General features: G+C 46.4%; 2 protein-coding genes, 1 long non-coding RNA gene and 1 other non-coding gene across 4 annotated transcripts; all 4 read right to left on the bottom strand.

Annotated features, from left to right (window-relative positions):
- Positions 1-5,342: 5,342 nt before the first annotated feature.
- Positions 5,343-6,726, bottom strand: nkx3-2 (NK3 homeobox 2). The gene is made up of 2 exons (XM_068740551.1): positions 6,357-6,726; positions 5,343-5,767 (listed from the first exon to the last, which is right to left on the bottom strand). Exons 1-2 carry the CDS (start codon positions 6,724-6,726, stop codon positions 5,343-5,345), a joined length of 795 nt encoding a protein of 264 aa, XP_068596652.1.
- Positions 6,727-11,210: 4,484 nt separating this feature from the next.
- LOC137895106 (uncharacterized) lies at positions 11,211-12,881 on the bottom strand. The gene is made up of 3 exons (XR_011105530.1): positions 12,751-12,881; positions 12,452-12,523; positions 11,211-11,987 (listed from the first exon to the last, which is right to left on the bottom strand). It is a non-coding gene; the product is annotated as an uncharacterized lncRNA (long non-coding RNA).
- Positions 12,882-12,978: 97 nt separating this feature from the next.
- bod1l1 (biorientation of chromosomes in cell division 1-like 1) lies at positions 12,979-20,937 on the bottom strand. Its single transcript, XM_068740666.1, has 26 exons — positions 20,808-20,937; positions 20,390-20,514; positions 20,100-20,290; positions 19,501-20,016; positions 19,031-19,180; positions 18,787-18,944; positions 18,570-18,666; positions 18,203-18,329; positions 18,066-18,126; positions 16,256-17,981; positions 16,054-16,165; positions 15,872-15,983; positions 15,500-15,736; positions 15,230-15,281; positions 15,081-15,130; positions 14,915-14,996; positions 14,773-14,819; positions 14,628-14,694; positions 14,409-14,455; positions 14,150-14,318; positions 13,835-13,914; positions 13,603-13,735; positions 13,433-13,485; positions 13,283-13,346; positions 13,059-13,118; positions 12,979-12,983 (listed from the first exon to the last, which is right to left on the bottom strand). The coding sequence occupies exons 1-26, from the start codon at positions 20,922-20,924 to the stop codon at positions 12,979-12,981; spliced, it is 4,638 nt and encodes a 1,545-aa protein (XP_068596767.1). The 5' UTR covers positions 20,925-20,937.
- Positions 20,938-22,581: 1,644 nt separating this feature from the next.
- Positions 22,582-22,663, bottom strand: trnal-aag (transfer RNA leucine (anticodon AAG)). Its single transcript has one exon. It is a non-coding gene; the product is annotated as a tRNA-Leu (tRNA).
- Positions 22,664-22,806: the final 143 nt, after the last annotated feature.

Genomic DNA, 22,806 nt, shown 5'->3' with positions numbered 1-22,806 from the left:
TTATCGTTACTATGGCTACACAGGTCAAAGTAGGGTACTTGCGCTGCACGCTCTGAACCAGGAGTGTTGCTAGACCAATTTTAAACCGCTTGTAGTTGTCAGTGTGATTGTTTCGATATTAGATAGATGCATATTAACAGCAACGTTTTTTGTTTGAGATTGTTGTTTGTTTGTTTGTTTGTTTGTGGCTAAATCCACAATATGTAAGCAACTTGAAATGATTGAAATGACATTCAAGAAAAAAAACTGTGATTTTGGTAACGAGGATCTGGACACGGATTGGCTTTGTGAAGCAACATCCTATGTTCTATTTTTTTTAACTTTACAACTTTGACAGCTTTACTTACTTTGCAAAATCAAAATGTATGGTATTATAAAATAATTAACAAGCAACTGGGCGAAAGCTTTACCATGACCTCAGGTTATAGCTGTAATTTCTTTGTCATGTCAAGGATAGGAAATGACACAAATTAGACCATGGATAGTTAGTTTGTCCCCCACATCTGACATGGATTTTCCTTTAAAATATGTTATTCCATTTTATAAAACTCCACGATTAAAAACAAAATACCCATACAGCTCTGTTCTATTTGTGACTTATGACTGGAGTGATAGAGAGAATAAATGATAATGCAGGTTTGCCCTCCTTTAGGGGGTCCATGGAACCCCTTTGCAAACCACTACTTTACACAAAGACTAAAATGCATGCATCAGTAGCCATAATTAAACACCCTATATATGCTGCACTAGTTAGATCTGGTGCGACCATCTGAGGGTATTAATTTAACTGTATGTTTAATCTTGACTGCTTCTTGAGTAAAATATCTTTACTTGTGATATCTGTTTTATTTTACTTTGTAAATTATTAGAATCGTTTAACTCTGTTTTACCTCCTTCTTCCTTTCTCTCACACACACATTCTCTTCTGCATGATGTTCAGTATCATCTGGATTTATCTTTTATATGAGTAGTAATACATTTATTCCTCAAACACATATATGCTGATTTAATACAACAATAACATATTAGCAGAATAGATTTTTTAAAACCATTTGAATGCATCTGTATGCTGTTAGCATTCCAAGATATGGTTGATTTGCACCATGCTTATCCAGAAGCACAAATGTCATTCCCCACAAATAAAATACGACATTATTGGCAAATCTATCTCCATTATTGGGCAAAGATACAAAACAGAGCACTTTAAAACCTCCCACTTTAAATTATTCAAAGTTAGTTCAAGTTTCAATTCTTGATACAATCCAATTATCCTGCTTGGAGAAATTATACTCGAAGACTAAGGATTCATTCAAGGTCAAATCTGTTCACGACATCTGCGTTTTGTCTTATGAATGATGCATTTAACAGATTTCAACTTCATTCGTCTCATTATGAATGCCTTTGTTATTAAAGTTTGCAGCCCAGAAGAAAAGTTAAAAACATCCAGTGCTCTGAAAATAATATCTTAAAATATACATCAAGAACAAGAGTTTGCAATTATTAAAAGAATTGTTAAAATAATAATTTGATTATTTAAATTCTGTGTCAGTGACCTTGAACTATAGATTCTTATCTAATCTGTGAGAATTGGGACTAAAAAGGAATTTTAAATTGTGATTTTACTGTAAAAAAATTGTAAAACTGCAGAAAAATAAACCTTTTCTCAACAGTCTGAGCTGTTTGTTCTATAGTTTAATTGAGATGAGTCATTTTAAACGGTTGGATAGCCTTTATTTGTGCAGCAAAATAAAGTTTCCTGCCTGCGTATAGACCTATATGGTGTAAATACTTTCTTTTTAAGTCCCATCCCAGTTTTGCTTCATCCTGTTATGTTTTCCCTAATATTTCTCAAGAATGTGAGCAACAACTCAGAGGTTGAATTAGTCCTCGTCTTTCACTGCAGGAGAAGGATGCCGCTGTAACATGAGGGAGGGACAGGAATTTGCACCTGGGCCACTTTGAAGCAGGTGGCAGCGACTGTCAGGAAGGCAGATCCCAGATGAGGGTGTGATTGACAGCTTCCCAACAGAGGGAAATGTCCTATAATTGTTTTTAAGCAGAAGTGATCAAGGTCAAGCTGGCAGCTGAAATAATATCCGTCAATAAGCGTCTTTTCATTTCGCCGTTTTGGTCTACGGGGCTCCACGCACGGATGCAGATTGCGTGCGATCCACGGGATAAACAGGAAGCAGAAATGGATTAGCTCTTCAATTAAATCACTGACTGCAGCTTCACCTATTCCACAAAAACGCACCGAGAAAATGCTCGATTGATTTGGACGATTAAATGTGTTTATTGTAAAGTGATCAATAAAACACAGTCATTGAATTCAGATATGTCAGATTTTTCTCTTTTTCAGTTTACGCAGCCTTCATCCTTTAAATATTTAAATATTTCATTTCTGCAAATAGGCCTGGAGGCCACGGGTACATGCTAAGAACTATTCAGCATGATTTGTGGTGCAGAATAAACCAAAACAAAGCTTATAACGCCTGTTATAACGAATACGAATACTTTAGTTTATATTGCTTTATTTGTTTTCACATTTTATATACTTAATTTTTTTCCATTCATCCAGTTGATGAAACCTATATCTGAAATTAAATAATTTCAAATTTTGCGCAACAAATATTTATATTCGATTTATTGATTTGTTGTGCGCAAGGCCCTCTGTTACAGGACCTGACCGACACGAACACCCTCGTTTTTAAGTCTCAAATGTAACTATTAAATCTCGTTATGACGAGAGTTTGTCAACAGAAATCGATTGAGAAATGTGTAAACAATCAAAAACCGCGTGGCTAAATTGATGTTTTTCAAAGTAATATTACGGTTAACCGGGAGCTGCTTTGACATTTTCTAACAAAGGATGATTTTTCTCTGTGGTCGCTCCACAACAAAAAGGTTCATATAACCCGTGTGGTTAAAAGAAATGCCCCCGGTGCTCAGCAGCAGCTCGTCCGCTCCTACATTGGTTGACTCGGTGGGCGAAAACATTTTACATTAAATCAAAATTTTCTATCAACAACAACTGGAGATATTTTCTGCAAATCCGAGTAATTGTTCCAAACGCAAAGAGAAAAGTCGTGAATTCAATCCATCTGAAAGAACAAAATGGGCTTAGAATTCAACCACAAACACAAACAACGAGCACGGAGAGGGCTGCGAAGATGAACAGAATTTATTTTGCGAAAAAATAATAATAAGTAATTGCAGGAAACAATTCCCTAACTCCACTGGTCCAGCGCAGAGAAGACGGTGGTTTAAAAAAAAAAAACACCCGGAAAAACAAATGTTTTCCTGCGAGTCAACTTGATTTATGTGCGTAACGTGCGATTCAGATTTAGGAGCGGAAATAAGATTTTTTTTTTTCTTGGGTATAGGTCGACTTCCTTCCAAAATTAGGATTTATTTTTCTTTGGGGGGGGGGGGGGGAACTCAACGGGCAGTTAAAGCTAAACTGATTTTGGAGGGGGGGGGGGGGGGGGTGAACACACAAAAAACAGGGAAGCTTGAATTGAAATAGGCTTTATGCGCACTAATGTGGGTGTTTTCATGTCAACATGACGGGATGAGAGAGAAAAACAGCCGCGATATGTCCCTCTATCAGAGATCTCCATATGCAGGTAAAGGAAAGGAATTATGTGGGACGGGTCCACTCCTTAGTATCCCTCCATGGCCTTTAAGAACCGGAGCAGCCAATGGGGAGCATAGCGATGGAGACGTCCTCGAGTGGCGCGTAAAGCTGCATCAAGGAGATCAGATTTATTTAAACCCATGCAGGCGCCATTCGTGAGTAAAGGGTGGGGTTAAAGAAGGTTGTGGGCTCCTGTGCGTAAAAGCGCGCGGTCAAATTCAAAAAGTTCCAAGAAAATGCTTCCTTTACGCTACAAGGGAATATAAGGCCGGATATGGATGGCTGGTGCGCGTATAGACGCGGCAGCGCCCTGCTGAGCCAAGTTAACGTCCAGGGGCACATGAAACTACTCCAGTAAAACTTTCATTCCAGTATTAGGCCTCCAATCAGGAAGAAGCGTTGTGCCGTTTGAGAGCGCAGTGCGTGTTCTTGTACCAAAGTGGCATGAGCCTCCTTAACCCCGGAACGCTCCTCTCGTCGTGCCGACGCGCAGCCCTAAAGGTAGCTGTCACTTTACCGTGTCCGGGAATCACGGAGCGATTCATCATTGTCTGACAGGTGTTTTTGGGAAGGTGTCATGGTGGCCCCATGATGACGCCCAAGGGTGTGAAGGGGGGGGAACCTTTTTCAACGTTTTACGCATACAGGAAAAGCGACAAAGATGCTGATGAGAAAATGAAAGTTTGTCTGAACGCTTTGATTACTTATTGCGTGTTTGCCGGTTCGTGATTTATAGGATTTATTATGTCCGTTCCCTAAAAGCTGTCTTTTCAGACTCAGATATGGGTCAATTTATTTATTTATTTAAACTTTCAGAAGCCTCTCCGATTAAAGAGCGAAAATATAAAACGGTCATTTATTGTAAAACGAACTGCTTAATTATATCACACTAAAATAAGATTATTATTATTGGCCCTAAAACTTGAGTAATTCGCTGCATTTTCATAAAAATAGAAATAAATATCTTCCCAAATATGACCTTCAAAAATAAAATTGTCTCCAAATGATGAAATCTTTTAATGTTTTCCGATCTAAACAGTCATTTACACAAATATCACTTGTACGTTTGAACTGGTTGGTCTCTTTACGCCTGCCTCCTATAGAATAAAGCGCTTCTTCTCAGTTTCACAAGCACACATACCCAGACTGCAAAGTTTTCTTACATCGAAATAACGTCACGTATATATGCTCAAAAGTGCTCACGTCTTACCTTTATACAAACACAGCAAGAAAAAAAATAATACAACCTGGAACAGAGACATTTGTGTGAAAAGTTTCCGATCGCTGCAGAGGTAGGAAGGCGCATGTAATATATAAACCATCATATAAGGTGACACTTTCAGTCCGAGGTCCTCGAGGGGCTCCAGGGTAAGGATAATACTTTTTTTTTACTTTTACTTTTTACGCGGCTCCCCATCATAGTTCTGACAAATATAATTGTATCGTCTAAATTGTGAGAATCATCCTCAACGGGGTTCCTCGACAGAATTTTTTTTTTTTTTTACGTGACACAAGGACGCGTTTAAAGTACTTGAGGATGTGGAGGAGAAAAAAAAAAAGGTTTGCGACCCTCAGGGCCTCCCCATGGACAATTCATTCTGATGCCGAGTTGTTTACGGCCCCCTCGGGTCCCCTCCCCGTTAGTTCGTTTTTTTTCCTGGGAGAATAATAGAACAAAAAAAGAATAAATACGGTCACCGGGTTATCACTGGTTCCCCGCGCAAGCAGAGAGCGTCCACGCAGGGAGGCAGTACGCGTACGGGTAATAGTAGGACGGCTGCAGGGAGAGCAGCGGGGGCCGGAGCAGCTCTCCCGGGCTGTACTGTCTCTGGTCGTCGCGCACCAGAACCTTCACCGCCACCTTCTTGGCCGCCGGGGTCGACGCCATCAGGTCGGCGGCCATCTGGCGGCGCTTGGTCTTGTAGCGGCGGTTCTGGAACCAGATCTTGACCTGGGTCTCTGTGAGTTTCAGGGAGGCCGCCAGGTCCGCCCGCTCCGGTCCGGACAGGTACCGCTGGTGGTTGAAGCGGCGCTCCAGCTCGAAGACCTGCGCGTGAGAGAAGGCCGCCCTGGAGCGCTTCTTGCGCTGTTTCGGCTGGTCCTGGTTCTTCTCGTCCAGGGCGCTGGAGTCTAAGAGAGGAGGGGGGGGGGGGGGACGAAGTTAAAAACGTGTAAATCACTTCCTGTATTTTGCTAAAGCGCGACAGTTCGGCGCAGATGTGAATGAAAAAAACATGAAATTTGAATAATTGCGCACACTTTTACGCAACCGATGATCAGAAGTGGCTCGGCGTGCGTTTATCTCAGGTTTATGGATGTGATGCGGCGCCTCATTGCGCCCGGGCCCGAACACGCAGCTGTAACGGTGAGCCTTTAGGTCCCGTAAATCTATTCCGGTTTGACACCGGCTTCTTTTAATCTTCACATTTTATTCAACGTTAAACCGGATCTTTCCAGAGACACCGGGGACTCTTCGTAACAGATCCGGACGTTTGTATATGATCGAGGTTATCCGTTAAAAGTTGTGCGTAAAAGTCTGCAGTGATTTCGCAACACAGGGCTGATCCTGTAATAACGCAGTAATAACCCTCTTAATGAGCATTATTACAGTGTCCGTTTTAAAGCCATAAACCGCACCGCACCGTATTTCTCCGTTATAATAAAAGGCGCACTATTTTTTTTTGCTTTGTGCGCGGATTATTTTTATTTTTTTACTTACCCGTGGCGTTGTTAGGTTCGCTGTCACTCTTTGCGTTTTCCGCGGACTCGTGGTCCGTCTCTTGCAAACTTTCCTCCGGTTCATCCGACGCGGCGTCTCCATCTTTCTCGGCTTTGCGCGCTGCCGCGGCTTTGCCGTCGTTGTCGTCGCTGAGTCCCGAGTCCGAGTCGTAGCTTTTCTGGTCCGGCGGCTCACAAGACTCGCCATCATCTCCCCGAGACGCGCCGTTCATCTCGCCAAATATTTTCCAGCACGCCGTTTTGGAGAAGCGCATGTCCAGATCCGTTACCGGTAAGTGTCGGCTCTCGTCCTTTCTGTTCAGGATGGCCTGGATGGAGAAAGGCATCAGGGAGTTGCCACGCACGGCCATCTTCAGAAACCCGCGGCGCTTCGCGTTGCGTAAACGAGCCCGATGGAGGAGGAAGTATCAGTTCATCCACAGGTCAGGCTACTCCCCTCCGCGGAGCGCTGCGCGCCGCGTAACTTTCCCCGCAGGTCCCGGTCGCATCCCCGTGCGCTGGAATCTCTCTGCTGCGTGCGCGCGCGCGATGCTTCTCCTCCGCATGGCTCAGCCGTCAGCGCGGGCTCGCTCCACTCTCTGGCCCTTTTTCACGCAATGTTTTTTTAACGTCCACCTCACCTGTGACTGACGGGCACTCCTCGTCGGCTACTATTGGTCCAGAGAGGAGGAAAGCCGCTTCGCGATTGGCCACTGTAAATGACGTCATGCCGCCTTCAGCTGCGTAAAGTCCAACCATCGCGGCGTTTATCAGCGGAATAAACTGACATCCACGTTGCAGCAACACAAGTTTTTATTTAAAAAAATAATGAAACTGAAAGAGGGCAGCGCGTTTGTCTATGCCTGGGCAATTAAACAACAGTAATCGATCGTTTTGATTGGCGATTGGGGGATCAAGATTCGTACATTTCATGTGGCTGTAAATATCTAAAATCATGAATGCGTGAAAAACAGACAATAACAAGAGCCGAGTGTTCGTGTGACGTCAGACGAGAGCAGATTTAAGGATTAAAGCGGATCCAAACTTAAACGGAAACATTAATTTACGATTTTTTCGTGTATTACTTGAAGGCAGCACCGAGACAATACATCTGTCGGAGACGTGATCTTTATCAAGTGTTAACCCCTTCAGCGCCCAAACGCATCTTTTCTGGGCCTCGGTGTCGTCTGTCCTCGGTGACACCGGAAGGATGGATATCGATCCGTTTCATAAACCGTTCAAACGTGTCCATTTGATTACGTCTTTGGAAGCCACGGCTCGCCACGGACCAGGTAGGCCTCGGCTCTAAATGTTTTATTAATGGAGAAACGTCGCCGTCACCGCCGGTAAACCCGGTAAACCCGGTAAACCCGCGTCTCCTGAACATTTCTGAAACGTGTGAAGCCAAATTAATGAGAAACGTTCTCGCCTCAAGAAAGAATTAACTCTCGTGTTTTTTGATGCGTAAAAAGGAAAAGTTGTTTTTATCCCGATGTAGATTCTCTGTTTGTGTCTCCAGACGCGTTGGAAACGTTGTGGACGAGCGTTATTACGCACAACCTTTCGTTAAGACGACCTGTTGAAGTTTATAAGGGGACAAACGTTTGTCCCTTCATGTCCGGATCGTGACCTTTCCTTCTTTTTTTCCCGTCGCCGGTCAAGGCAGCAGATCACGCACCTTCTCCAGCTGTGTTCAATTAGGCCTAATCAATAAAAAAGAAACTGCTTATAATATTTCGGAAACTAAACAAAAGACAAGCCGAGAACGTAATTACCTGTAATAAAGCATCTATTATTCATTGATCATTCTGATAATGTCTGATTGTTTATCATGTTGGCTGTTGGAAGTTAATATCTTCATCTGATTCTGCACAATAATCAATACTATTTATTGATGACGGATAATGGCACATTTCTGTGGTGCCGGACTGATCAGGTTTAATAATAACAAAAATCATCTGACATATCTAATTTATTAAATACGTATCAAATGAAATTGACCAGGAGGTTATTATAACATCAATAAAATAAAGTGTCCTGATCAATAAAGCTCTGCATCTTTAAAAAACGTACATTGTTTGACAAAATGTGACAATAAATCGTGAACTGAACGCGCCATAAAAAATAAAACTCCACCTGATCATATATCAATAATCATTTTACTGCAGACCTGCTCGCACTTTTTTTGTTGTTGTTGTTGTTGTTTTTATTAAAACGCACAGAGACGACTTTGAGCTTCCTGCTGAAAGGAGCGGAACTGATTTTTAATTCTCGAACCACCTTTATTGATTTTCGTCCTTTTGGTTTTGGAGCGCGCAGAGATGGATCATTCATTCATTTCAACATAAACTAAAGTTATGCGTTTTATTTTCTTTTGATTTCAGAATATAATTGATTTCTTGTTCTATGAACACCGAGTTTAAATATATATAAGAAAGCAGATTACCGTAAATATGTGTTAAATATTACCCCGTGAAATAGAAACGTCCCGTTAATGGACTATACATTTCTCTCTTCCCTGTTTGACCGACATTTGCACGACGCATAGAAACATGGCGTGTTTAAATAATGACTATAATAATGAATATAGTCACATTTGGTGCAGCGGACACCTCGCGCAAACCCTTTGCGCGCTTGCGTTCTACCATCTAGTGGCCGCTGGACAGAGCTCGTAATGTGTCTTTGGGATCTCCTCAGAAAACCTTCTGCCGGTGGTTCAAACAACACTGAGATTATTTAAGATGCTCATTTTAAGCACAAACTGATGCGTAAACTCTCCGATTGGTTTTTTATACACGCTGCGTCCTGCTGCGTGAAAATGAAACAATTAGGCATTTGGGGCTCGATGTGACCTTGAGGATGGAAGCAATGAAAACACAACTGGAAGAGGCGAAACGCGCAAACCGCCGACGCCATCCGGATGTTCTCACGCAGCGTCCCCTTGTTCTGAAGGAAACTCCTCTCGAGGCCGACGCACGAGCACAGCGGACATTTCTGGTTTGTCTTTTTCGGTGTCCTCCTGGCACTTCAATCAAAACGCGCGGTTTTCTATTGTACCGAACAATAACGTTCACACACACACACAAGACTCCACCGTGCGTGTGTGCGTGTGTCTGTGTGTGTGTGTGTGTGGGGGGGTAAATAAAGGTGTCTGCCAATTCTCCAACAAAGTGAGTCAGTGTGCGCCTATCAACGTGACGTGGAGCAGAGCTCCGCGGGCTGCGCTGTGTTTTGGTAACCACACTGCGAGGTGGAGCAATAAGCAGTAAGTAGCTGTAAGTGGGAGGAAATGTAAACAGCAGCACGGACGCTGCAGGGGCCTTTAGGATAGACGCGCTTTGGGGATGGCTCTGATGATCAATTTATATTGTATTGATTAATTTGGATTGTGTTGGGGAAATGCATCCAGTTAGAAAAAGAAATGCGTTTCTAAATAAAGTATAAAGTATAAATAAAGAGCTTCTTATTTATTTCTTGAATGGGTGACGTTAAAACGCGTCTTTGTATTCAGGAGCATTTCAGAGACATAAACCTTAAGATAAAGTGTAAAAATAAACATAAAAGCATAATATCACACAATAAAAATACTCTTTAAACTGCAGGTGAATTGATTTGTATATGGTCTGTAGGAAAGAGGGTATTTAAATCGGGTTGAGATTGGGATCAGTTTGAAATCGAACTCGCTGTGTCTGGTTCGCAGTCGGTGGACGGGAGAGCGCCCTCTGCTGGTGAATATCCTAACTGCAGTGAATATACTCAGACAGAGACGAGCAGAGGAGCTCCTGTGTCTGGTGGAAGCTATTCAAAGCAGCTCAGCAGACACACGAGCAGGTGTGTGTGTGTGTGTGTGTGCGTGTGTGCAGATAGCACAGAGGTGATTTATAGTTTTGTTTTTGGCTCTACTTGCACTCTGGCAGCTCAAGCACATCATGAAAGGCTTCCGTAGCTGCCTGCTCAGGTCTCTCTCTCTCTCTCTCTCTTTCTTCTCACGCCTAAATAAAGGCGCCCTCCAAACGGGCGGACCCCTGCCGGTGGTTTCACGTCACATCACAGGAGAGCTTCAAGGATCATTTAGACATTCTTCAATTATTATGGGCCTTTTCTTTCCAGCAGGTGAAGTGGGTGTCAGAAGCTGCGGCTGCATCGCGTGTCTCCTGAAGACAAGTTGTCACAGACTTTCAGACTCTAGGCTACCCCCCCTCCCAGCTGCCTGTCTCCGGCTATTTCTCCGACTCTTGTTTGAAACTCTTCTGACGTTAAACACCTGTTGACTTTTATGTCTTGTGAGAGGAGTGGCTGCATGAGGGGGCCATTATGTGCAGCGCCAAATCCCCAGTAGAGGAAAGACCACTGCCCACGGGTGCAGGGGGGGGGGGGGGGGGTTAAAGCCTCCTGACGCGTTCATGATGGTGGAATATTCAATTGTGATTTTTTCAGTTTTATCCCCCGTTAGCAGGAATGTCCTCTCCTTTCCTCCGCTCCCACGTGATTGGTTAACGTCCTCGGGCTGCACATCCATTTAGGAAACACGGGAGATAAGGTTTGAGACATGATACGGGTCGATCAATACAGATAAATACAGATCAATACAGATCCACGCATTCTGCATGGCGCTGCTCCAAGCATCATTGAGATGAAACAGGTTTTGCTCAGAGACTTTTTATTTTTTTTTGAAAGATTATCATTTAGGTAGATTGTGGTTCTGAAACTTTTATTTGCCTCTGAGCTGAATCATGAAAATAATTTTCATATTTTAGTTGAATATTTTTCCACATCGTAGAACAAATAAGGAAAACATCTATGAAATGAAAAACAAATGTCACAAAGAAATTCTGACAAAAGTTTAGAAGGAGGCAAATATTTAATCTTTTACAGAAATGAAACACTTTCAGCTTAAAGGTATTAAAATATGTTATACTGGTTGGAGGAATACAAACTAAACTTACACGAGATCCATGTATATGAGAAACGTTCAAGGAGTACGTGTTCATGTACTAATACTGCCGTTACTTCAATCTGAATCTGAATCACGTGAAGTATCGAAACAAAAACGTTTAAAAAGTGGTCAACTCATCCGGTCATTCATGGAATGAAAGTTCAACAATGAACACGAGACTTTTTAAAGCCATTTCTATGTACAGGATTTACATTTAAACGCGTAACAGTTTCTGTGGAGATGAAACAAACCTCATCAGGAAGTGAGAAAGACTCTGAACTAATGTCACCTTCATCTCAAAGCGCGACTCGGCTGCATACGAGGCCTCTGATTGGCCCGAAATTGTCTGGTTATTACCCAACAAACTCAGGAATGAGGAAATCTAATCAAAACCACGTGGGAAGAGCGAAGCAGACTAGATGTAGGGGGGGGGGGGGGGGGGGGATTCCTACACAAATCCTCAGGCTTACGCTGAGCTATCAGAGCAGAGCCCGTTACACCGTGCAGCGACGCCCACAGCCGCCGGAGCAGAAACGGCGTTTTGTGCCAACAGGCCGTAAGGAGAGGGTTTAGCGTTTGGCTCTCTTCGCCGGGGGCTCCTCCGGTTTCTGTCCTCCACGAGTTCGCCCCGCGGGAGGGCTGGGCTCCCGTTTACGGCCTCCCTTTGCCGCCGCTCCAGGCTGGCCCCTCGTCCCGCTGCAGGAGGGGAAACAAGGAGCGCGAGTCAGCTCATTTTGCTAAAGTGTCGTGTGTTTAGGTTGGAAAAGAATATTTAGGTGGAAAAAAGCAGTTCAGAAAATACAAGGAGGGGAGAATTAAAAGAAAAAAAAAGATTGATGTGTTGAAGTAAAATGAGTGTGTTCCATTAAAAGTATCTAATCTATTTAAGGACTCACAGAAACCCTGGATTTGTAACGAAGTCTGACGACATTTTGAGAAGATGCACCAAAAGCAGCAACATTGATCTGCACCTCCTCAATGATGCTACGTGTTGGATATAAACCGCTTTAGTCTCGCTAAATGAATTCGTATTTTCAGATTCTGGAGCCAACAGCTCAAAAACAAGGTGAAATTCAGGGAAAACGTTTGATGAAATGTTCTCTTTCACGGCGCGGCGTCCCAGCCGTCGGTTCAGGTGGGACTAAATAAGGCAAACTCACCGCGCGCCAGCGGCGGCCTCCTCTTTGCCGCTCTGTCGACTTGCCCGGGTGGATGGTTTGCTTGGCTTGTTTCTGAGGAGCAAGTGAAAACGCATATGAAACAACGCTTGTTGCTTTAGTGTCAAATATTTCCCTGCTTTGACTAACGGCCGGTGGACGGCGTCGACGCCCGCTGGGCCGTCGGAGTGCAAACATTCAGCACTAAATCAATCATGGCGGGTCGGATGGCAGATGAGCTTCCTGCAGGCCTCACGAAGATTTAAACTGATCGAGGTCATTTAAAAACGACTCCGAGCTACCGTTCGGCCTCCAGACGAGACGCGAGGCGTGTGGTCGCTCTGGTCGCGGCGCCGTCCTCCCCTTCCTCTTCATTCTCGTCACTTTCTTTTTCCTCAGCGGGGCCCTCCGTGGCGGCGGCGGCGGCGGCGGCAGCAGCAGCCGCCGCCGCCAACGCTGCCTTCGAAGGCCGACCCCGCCGACCGGGTTTCTTCAGAGGCGTATCTTGGACGCCTTGAGGACGCGCCGCCTCACCCTGGAGACAGCACAGATGTTCAAGTCCGTACGTTTCCTTAAATACAAAGTATGAGTTTGACATTTTCCTGCCCACGTACGTCGTCCGGTTTCTTCTCGCTGCAGATCTCCTCCACTTTTTTACCCTCCGTCGTTTCTACCGAAAGGGAACAAGCAGGAGAAAGATAACTGTACAACGCGGAGACGATCGGCTCCTCCTCACGCTGGAATCTGGTCTCTACAGCCTCACCGGACCACAAAGGGCGCTTCCTAAAATACCCGATTGTATATTCATACAAGGAAAAGTGTGTCCTTTAATACCAGCGTTTTCACCAGGTTGTCGCACGCTGCTCTCTTCCTGCCGACTGCTTTCCTCCTCTTCGCCCTGCAGAATTAGAAGCTACAAACACATTTAATTTTTTTTTTTAAGTGAACACTTAAGGGTGGAGAGAAAGTTTGAATAAATCTCACCTCCTGAGGTTCTTCGGTTTCCTCGGACCTCTTCCTCTTCCCCGCTGGTTCACCTGCACGACAGGAAAGTGGGATTCATGAAAAAGCCACAAGCTAGCAGCTGACGTTCGGCTCGCTTGTCCTTATGGGTTCGAGGACAAGTCGAGGACGGAAGATCAAAGCAAACGCACGCGTGTCATCGGTCTCTTTGGATGTGGAGGTTCCTGCCGTTTCAGCGTCTTCTGAAACGGGCGTCGGACTCGCTCCACTTCCTGTTCTCTTCGGTGCGCCGTCTTCATCGGCTCTCTGCAGATCGAACGCAAACTAAGACAAACACAATAAAGGATCAGGCCGAGTGAACCCGGAACACGTTTCGATGGCATCGGACTTTCATTCGTACGTTTTTCCCGTTTGCTAACCGACCTCATCGCTTTCGGCCGGTTTCCTTGAGGAGCTTTCGTCGACGTTCTCCTCGTCTTTAGCTCCGTCCGCCTTCTGATCGTCTGAAGTTCAAAGAGGAGAAGCGCCACAGAAAACTGAGCCGAGACTCATAAACAGCTTCAAGAATCCCCAAGTCTGCATCATGAAGCTCAAACGGAGGAATAGATCCTCTCATGGTCGTAGAATATCTGAGGCAAACGCAGACGCGAACATTCTTGTGAGGTTTCCCCGACAATTTTCGACCTGTAACATTTTATTGATAACTCAATATTGGCACATTTTACGTGACAATCTGACCAGCAGTCGCTTCTTCTTCTTCAGCCGCTGGACGTCTTTCCTCGCAGCTCGAGGTCTCCTCCATTTTCTCGGGTGTTTGAGGTCGGCCCTTCCCTTCTTGCTCGCTGGGTTTGGGTGACTGATCGCTGCGTGACCCTTCGACCTCCACATCTTTATCCTGATCGGTTTCCTGAGGAATGAAAGGAAGCTGCAGAGCGAATCGGCCGTCGGTCGTGCAGAAGCCCGCTGTGGTTCAAGGGCTTTAAAAGCTTGTCTTTACCTCGGGCACTGGTTGATCTCTTTCAGCCTCGATGTTTCCTTCTTCACCTGATCGGTTACAGAAACAGAATTGAAGACAAATGTGACTCTATATGTGACATATAGCCTCTGAATCCTGCATACAAATGCATCCGTACTAAAGGAAGTTGTGTTTTCCCATTTTCTAAATCACTCAAGGTCATAAATGTAGAATCTTTTTTTAGAATTTCAGTGACGTTACCAGATTCTTTCACCGTTGAGGCTTTGGGGCTGGACGGCCGTCGTTTTCGACTTCCCGTCTTCTCAGCCTACATTAAAACAGCGAGACTTGCGTCACCAGCGCCTACGGGTTGGATCCGAACGGGAAACAAACGGTCAGGCGCTACCTTTTCGGACAGGTCGGACCCGTTCTCCTCCTCCTGGCCGTCCGCGCCTGAAACAGACGAGCGCACGGCAATGACAGACGAACGCCGACGACGGAGGAGTAACGAAAGACACAAGCGTCAGTTTCAGATCAAACAAACTCACTGGTTCGCTTGATCAGCTCGGATCGACTCTCGGGCTCAGACTCCCCGACCTCCTCCGTCCTCTCGGGGACGTTTTCTTCCGCCTGAATGTCATTTATATAAACACACATAACAATGAGGATTGCAACAAGGCGAGACACGACCCGCGGCGCCACGCGGACACTTACGGTTTGTGCATCGTCCTTTTGTTCCTCCGCCGTCTCAACCTCGGCCTCACCTGGAGGTGAAAACAAGAGCGAGAAAATGCAACCAATTGAGCTCAATTCAAAAGTCCACTGGAAACAAGAACCAAATTACATTCAGAGTAGAGACTCACCGACGTCAACCTCCAATTCTGCTCGGTTGCCCTCGGCAACAGCTTCCTTTATCTGATGTTCAAATGAAATGACCTTGAACTTTAGTCTCGGGGGAAACTCTCTGATGATGAAATCGTTAAAAGGTCTAAATCGTGACTGTTCCTCACCTCGAGGCTCGCCGTTGCATCGGCGACGCCCGTCTGCGTTTGCTCTAAAGTAACCAATGAGAGGCAGAGATGACCAAACAGCCAAAGATCTTCTATTTGACGAACCCGATTTAAAGCACTCGCCTTGATCGGTGGAGATTTCTGAGTTTTGTTCAGCGGCTTCAGAAACAGCTGCGCGTCCCTCTGCTCGTCCCTCTGCGTGTCCCTCTGCTCGTCCCTCTGCTCGTCCCTCTGCTCGTCCCTCCGCACGTCCCTCTGCTCGTCCCTCTGCTCGTCCCTCTGCTCGTCCCTCTGCGCGTCCCTCTGCGCGTCCCTCTGCGCGTCCCTCTGCGCGTCCCTCTGCGGCTCCTCCGACGTCTCCTGGTTCAGTAAAGCAAGGAAAACGACTCAAAGCTACCCGAGACGTGTGCGTCCCCGATGCGCGTATCAAAACCACAGGACAAAAAGAACCAAAGATTTGGAATTCAAGCCGAAATTAGCAACGAGAAGCTTCACCTTCCTCACCAGCCGCGTCTTCACTCGGCTCCGTTTCCAGATCGCCGTCTCCGTGTTTGGCTTCGTCTTCGCTTGAAGGAGTCGGCCGTTCATCTGAGGTGGACGCTTCCTCCTGTGGAGAAGACAGAGGAAGGACTTCTTTCCCCTGTGGCGTTAACAGTTTAGAACATGCTACTTTTCACCCAAACGCGTAAAGGAAGTGATGAAACGGAGCCAGAGAGCGATTCTCCAGCCGTCTATTCTTTACCTGCTCGGCTATTTCAGCTCCCACCACGTCCAGTTCTTTCTCCGACGCTACAAAACAGATAAAATGTACGTTTAGACGAACATTTCAACGTGATCAAAGAGCCAATAACACGACTCGGCATCGCTGCTTTCATTTACCTCCTGCGTCCGGCTCCTCCACGTCGATCTGCTGAGATCGCAGCAGTGACAGCCGCGTGGCAGCGGACTCCGTTTCAGCGGCCGTTGGCTTGTCTTCGGGAGGAAGATGCTGCTCCGGAGCTGCCGCCGAGGCTTCCATCAGGTGGGAGACGACCCGATTCGCCGCCGCGTCGGGATCCATGGAGAGCAGAGTCAGAGCAGCTTCCTTCATCTTTATGTCGGCGTCTTGCAGGGTCTCGGCTGCAGCGTCCTCCTGGCGGCGCTCCGGAGGAAGCCTCGCCTCCGCCGACGCGCAGACGTCCACGAGGGTCAGCAGCGCCTCGGCCTCGACCGGCACCGCCGGGATTCGGCCGAGGTGCGACTCCGTCTCGCCCTCGGGAGGCTCGGGGGTGACATCGCTCAAAGCGTCGCAGGCGTCGTCCGAGAAGGAGGCGGCGACGGCGGCGGCGGGTTCAGGGTCTGCGCTGGCCTCCGGGAGAAGAGAGCGCTTCCTCAGCTGCTCGTCCGCTTCAGGGTCCAGAGGGGCCCCGGAAGACTCGGAGGATTTATCCGACCTTTCAACTTGGACTTCTTTGGAGAGTCTCTTTTCTTCCTGCGAGTCCTCTCTCTTTCCTAAGACTCTCTCTTTCCTTTCCAGTTTTCTCTTTGCACTCCTGACGTCTGCTTTGTCGTGGGGGGGCTCCTCGGACCGCCGCTGCTCCTTTTTCTTCTCCTTGCTCGTCTCAGGTTTGCCGCTGGGGGAGCCTCCCGTGCTCCTCGCCTCTGAACTCTGAACCTTTTGCTCAGTCTTTAATAGCAACGCAGTCTTTGTTTCCTCTCTGGATTTTGACTTTGCTTTTTCGCCGACTCGTCCTTTTTCAGTCGACTTGGCCCTTTTTGAATCCTTGTCAGTCTCAGAGTTGGACTTGTTGGACTTCTGTCCCTCTTGATCAGCTCGAGCCTTTTCCTTCTCACTGTCTTTACTGTCCGTTTTAGATTTAGATTTGTCTCCTGGCCTGTCCTCAGTGTGGCTTCTTGACCTTTTCAGGGTTTCCTTGGAGTGTTTTTCTTTCTTTTTGCCGCCTTCGGACCCGGGCTCCATTTCAGATCGATCCTCGGGGGGGCCGGCAGCGTCGGGGCGCAGCTGCTTGAACTCAGCCTTACATGCCGTTTTCTCACCTTTGTTCTTTTCTTTCTCCCTACATTTGTCCTTCTCCGCTTTTACCGCCTCCGTAAATGGAGCTTTTGCCTTCTTGACAGCAGCATCTTTAAGCCCTTCATCTTCCGGGCCCTCTGACACAGGCGGCTTTCCCTCTCTCGTGATCCCTGCCATCTTCTTCTCACCTTTCGTCTTCTGCTTCTTCTCGCCTTTGTCTTCGGAGGACACTTTAGAGGCGGCTCCTTCCGTCTGCTGCGGTTCATCTGCCGGCTGTTCCATTTTCTTCTCGTGTTTTTGTTTGAGCTTGGGACGTTCATCTGAAACGCTTCGCTCTTTACGGTGAACTTCTTTCCGAAACAGCCTGTCGAATTTCCCGAACGAACGCTGCTTGAGAGCCTCTTGGGATCCGTGCTCCAGGTCCAGAATAAACGAATGCGTCCTGTCCTTGTCGGGCATCTTTTTGGCTTCACTGGGATCTTCCGAGACGCCGCCGCTTGTCCTCCGATGCATCTCCTCGGTCGACGTAGATTCGGACGCACTTCTTATTAGTTTTGGCAGCGGCGTCTTAGAGAGTGTGGACTTCACTTCCTGAAGGACAACTCTAGTTACGACTCACGACTCAAAGAGGACAAACCTTTACCTTGTGATGAAACCTGTCATCGCTTCCCGTACCACTTTCTTGAATATTTCCACATCTCCTTTCTTTTTTTCCTTTGAAGAATCCCCCTCTTTCCTGAGGTGAGAGGTTCATAAACACAGTTAGAAAGTCTACAATGAAGACACACGCAGGTTCCAGGTTTTCTTTGTACCTCGAGTCTAGCTTCCTCTTCCTGTTGAGAGCCATTTTTTTCTCCAGGACCTTCCTTTCTTTGCGGGCTTCTTTGGCTTTGGGGCCCTCCTGTCCAGCAGCGTCTCCTCCCTTCTGCTTTCTAGCATCTGGAAAACACGATGTCTTAAACTGTGATAATTGCAAATGGACAAATGGGGAGAAAGTTCTTTAAACTCGTGCAGCAGCAGGATATTATTACACATTTAAAACTGAAGTATATTTATAGTGTACTCGTTTAGTGCGTCATGAGTTTTGTCCACAGTCCGTAGAAGGCAGCGTGCGTGAGAAACGCTGAAGGCAAACTCAAGCCCACCTAGTGGACACGCAGAGGACAGCGACACCGGTACCTTGTTCTTCAGCCTGCACCGCTTTCTGTTTGCGCTTCTCCTCCATTCGTTCTCTGTTCTGTTGTCTCTTGAGCAGCCTGTCCTCCTTGTCTTTGGCCTGTGAGGACACGGTTCAGGACAGGGAGAGGTGAGACGAACGAAACCAGCGAAGGAACAACTGAAGCAACAGAAGCTCTGCTCCTCCTACGCCTTCGACGCGAACGTCGAAACAACTCACGGCAGACCGGCGGCGCTCCTCCACCGTGATTTCATCATCCGAGTCGCTATAGTAACGAGAGTAGAGGAAGGGCTTGTGAACGTAGGCCTTGCGGCGAGGTTTGCGATCTTCCTCTCCGGCGTCTCCGCTGCTTTGTTTCGTTTCAATTTTCTGATCCGCTGGGAAAAAAAAAAAGTTATTTTAAAATCAAATCAAACGAAACAGAGACCAAATTGTTTGAAAGACAGGGATAAAATAAAGAAACCATCCGATTGCAGCTCGCCCTCTTCAGACGACTCAGACGGCGGCTCCTCGGCCTCGCTTTGCTCCTCGAAGGACGACAGGTCGCTGGTGTGGACAGAGCTCACCGTGATGTCGCTCAGGCCCTCCAGGTCCGAGTCCTCCAGGAAGTATTCTGCAGACAAAAGACATCGCCGTCAGCGTTCGCCCTAAAACAAAAATCATTTTAAATTAAGCAAGTCGGACGGGTGTTAAGTTAGAAAATGAGACAGTGGATCAAATCCTCCACAAAAACAATATAAAAGACCTTCAATCAAAGAAGTGCAAGAGTCCATTTCCTTTGAAGCTCGATCAAGACAATCTTTTCTTCTCACATTTCGCGAAACATTTCTCAACGATCCGATATCTACGATAAAGAATTCCCGATGAATTCTTTGCCACATGGAGTGTGCGACATGGAAACGCCCGCGGAGGGCTCGGCTCGCGGCGGCTCACCTTCCTTTATCCGCTCTCTGACTTTCTGCTCGACCTGACTCGTAGATTTCAGCACATCATCGTCCGGCTTCTCCTCTGCTGGTTTTCCAGTCGTTTTGCTGGAAACCTTTTCTTTCTCCTCCTCCGTCACCTCCTGACTCGACTCGTCCTCTTCAACTTTCACCTCCTCCATTGTCCCCTCTTTTCCCAAGTCCACTTGTTCCTGGTCGTCCTCCGTTTTCACCTCCGACCGGAGCTCTTCTCCCTCTTCCAGCATCTTTCCGCCTCGGTGGTCGTCTCCTTCTTCTCCTCCTTCTTCTTCTTCTCCTTCTTCTTCTTCTTCTTCTTCTTCTTCGAGACTCATGTCTTGCACGCCCTCCTCTGCCGGCTGCAGGGGGTCGTCTGGGCTTTGTCCTCTACGCCCCTTATCTGTGCCGGAGGTGGCCCTGACGCTGGCCTCCTGGTTCAGAGTCGTTATGGTATCCAAGATGGACATGGCGTCGCTGGTTGAAGCTGCAGCTGGAGTCGACGTGGAGGCTGTAAAAAAATGTAGACGTTTAATTCATCGGTGTGAGGCAGCCATGTTGTTCTCGTGATGAGGGAAGGACACGCCGGGGCACCTTGCTCAGGAACGCCGCCGTCTTGTTTGGCCTCCGCTGACGGCGGCGCCCCTGGAGGCTCCTCGGAGCAACTGCCGGGCGACAGAAACTCACGGACCAACTTCTCAACCTGGGGCCTGAAGATGTGGTTGATCTTTGGATCCACCACCTGGGCCACAATCCTATCCACTCCCTGCTCCAGCATCCCGGACCTAACGGGAACGGGTTGATTCGACTCAGCATTCCTCGTGCTTACACATTACACACACACACACCCCCCTTGTGGTGAAAACAGGAACTGTCTCACTCACTGAAGAACGAGTTGTCTGATGTTGTTCCTCAGCTGGTTCTTGTTCAAATGAGGGCTCCACGTGTGATTAGAGAGATGATTGGAGACAAAGTTATCCACTCTTTGTTTCAGGTTCAAATAAGCCGGCTGCAGGAGAAAAGGACGAAAAGGCATCAGCAATGAGGCCATTCAAGGCGAATCATCATTCCTGTGTATAAATAAATAAAACAAGTCGTTAACAGGACAGAATAAAACATGTATTCCTACATTTCATGAAATCAATCGCTACTTTGACACGTTATTAGATACGAGCACGTCTTCCAGTAGCATGTAGCTTTGGCTAGCCTGATATAATGAAGCTGCTTTACATTCTCACACGTAAACGCAATATTAGCATTTGGGTTTTTATACACCGGAAGCGCTCAGGTGTGGTTTCCTACCTTCGTGTCGACGTCCGCCAGGCAGTCTCTCCTGAACTGGTCGAACAGACCCTGAGATTTTAAATGGCTAACGATCATGGAGACCAGCTGGGGATCTCCGGGCGGTAAAGCAGCCATGCGTGAACGCTGCTTAATCAATAGTATCGATCAGAATCCGTAAAGGTAACAGCACTCTCAGGTAATATCACACCGGGCCGCCTCGGGTCTCTGGCAAAAGGGCTTGAACTTCAAAGCAGGTTTGACCCGGAAGAACAATTCCTTTAGTCTAATAACCCGGAAATGATTTGAACATGTAATGTCCCTACCAAAATAAAGGCTTAGAACTCTCGTGTGAATTTAACATATTTTGCGGCGTTTAACCAAACAGGACTGAGGTTCTCCTCGGGAGTGACCAGAAAGGAGACAATAAGAGGGATTCTTGACAAATACCTGTCTGGCGATAGTATGGCAACTAAGGTGATCAAAAAAGTCAATCAGAGAACAAGATTTTTGGGCAGAATGTCTGCTTTTGTCAACAAAAGTGCTCTCCGGACGCTTGCTCAAGCCCTCGTTCAGCCCCTCTTTGACTATGCTAGCACGTCCTGGTATTCAAACATCAAAATGTCCCTGAAAACCAGGCTCCAAACCTCCCAAAATAAACTGATTCGGCTACTCCTCAATCTGGGGCCCATGACCCACCTTCTTCCTGGACATTTTGCTAGCCTAAAATGGCTCAGGGTAGAAGATAGGGTTAAACAACTCAAAATGGGATTGGCATTTAAAATAGTCAATGCAGCTCTGCCCTCAGTCCCCTCAATCCCTGCATACCTGACGGAACACCTCCACAGATTTAGTGACACCCACAGCCACAACACTAGAGGGAGCTCAAACAACAACCTGATTACCCCCTCCTATAGGACTAACATGGGTAAATCATCTTTCTACAATACGGCCACCCAAGGGTGGAACGGATTGACTCCCGCCCTCAAAACATGCACCTCTTTGGCCTCCTTCAAAAAGGCCCTAAAAATACACCTTTCAGGGGGACAGAAACGGAGATAGCCATCACGACTCTCTCCGGGTCAAACCCCCCCTCCTTTTTTTTTGTCCACCTATGTTGCACGTATTAATTGCTTTAGTAATTTATTGTAATTTATGTAAGTTATTTATTGTCATCTCGCATCAGTGGTGTAATTTATTTTAGATTAATTGTTAGTTTGCACTGGCGGTGTAATAACATTTTATTTTTGTCTTTCTAATGTTACGTTGCATCAATTGCGTAATTTAATATTGGATTTATTTTTATTTGTATTGTTTTTTGTGGATGATTTATGTACGAAGGACTTTCAACGGAAACAAGCCCGCAAGGGCTTTTTTGAAATGCTCCTCTTAGACAGGATGTTTGACGTTATTTGTACTGTAATACATGCTACTGTTTGACTGTACTTGTACTGTAATACATGCTACTGTTTGACTGTACTTGTACTGTAATACATGCTACTGTGTGACTGTACTTGTACTGTAATACATGCTACTGTGTGACTGTACTTGTACTCTAACATTCTATCTAATAAATATATTCATCATCATCATCAGGGACAGTCAGAGAGATTTCGCTCCGCTCGGTGCACAGTCGCCGGTACTGTTCAGATTCAGAATACTTTGACTGGAGCTGCTACCGAGAACACTCACAGTATTCTAAAGTAATACGTATATAGGTTCTGACGTTGTATTTTTTAACAGATGATCAAAACTAAAATCTTGTGTTCCCGCTGTAAACTACTGCAAAACACCTTGGCAGCGGTGGGATTCGAACCCACGCCTCCGAAGAGACTGGAGCCTTAATCCAGCGCCTTAGACCGCTCGGCCACGCTACCGTGCGGAGACCCACTACACGAGTGCATATAACATCTGACAACTTCCACATCATAGACTATCCCTATATTCACCGGTCAATTAGAAAAACGAATTAAATGTTATTAAAACTTCCACAAATAAATGTAGAATATTTATTAGAACT

This window comes from Brachionichthys hirsutus, chromosome 6 (genome assembly GCF_040956055.1).
Source record: "Brachionichthys hirsutus isolate HB-005 chromosome 6, CSIRO-AGI_Bhir_v1, whole genome shotgun sequence".
NCBI lineage: Eukaryota > Metazoa > Chordata > Actinopteri > Lophiiformes > Brachionichthyidae > Brachionichthys > Brachionichthys hirsutus.
The sequence above is the reverse complement of the archived record's forward strand: the minus strand, read 5'-3'. Positions and strand labels throughout refer to the sequence as shown.

Coding starts and splice junctions, on each gene's coding strand:
- bod1l1 (XM_068740666.1), bottom strand. CDS start 20,924: ATGGCTGCTTTACCGCCCGGAGATCCCCAGCTGGTCTCCATGATCGTT. Junction 13,915..14,149: donor AGAAGAAGAAGCGACTGCTG/GTCAGATTGTCA, acceptor TTTGAACTTCAG/ACGATCAGAAGGCGGACGGA. Junction 13,486..13,602: donor CAAAGAGACCGATGACACGC/GTGCGTTTGCTT, acceptor CCTGTCGTGCAG/GTGAACCAGCGGGGAAGAGG.
- nkx3-2 (XM_068740551.1), bottom strand. CDS start 6,726: ATGGCCGTGCGTGGCAACTCCCTGATGCCTTTCTCCATCCAGGCCATC. Junction 5,768..6,356: donor CGAACCTAACAACGCCACGG/GTAAGTAAAAAA, acceptor CTCCTCTCTTAG/ACTCCAGCGCCCTGGACGAG.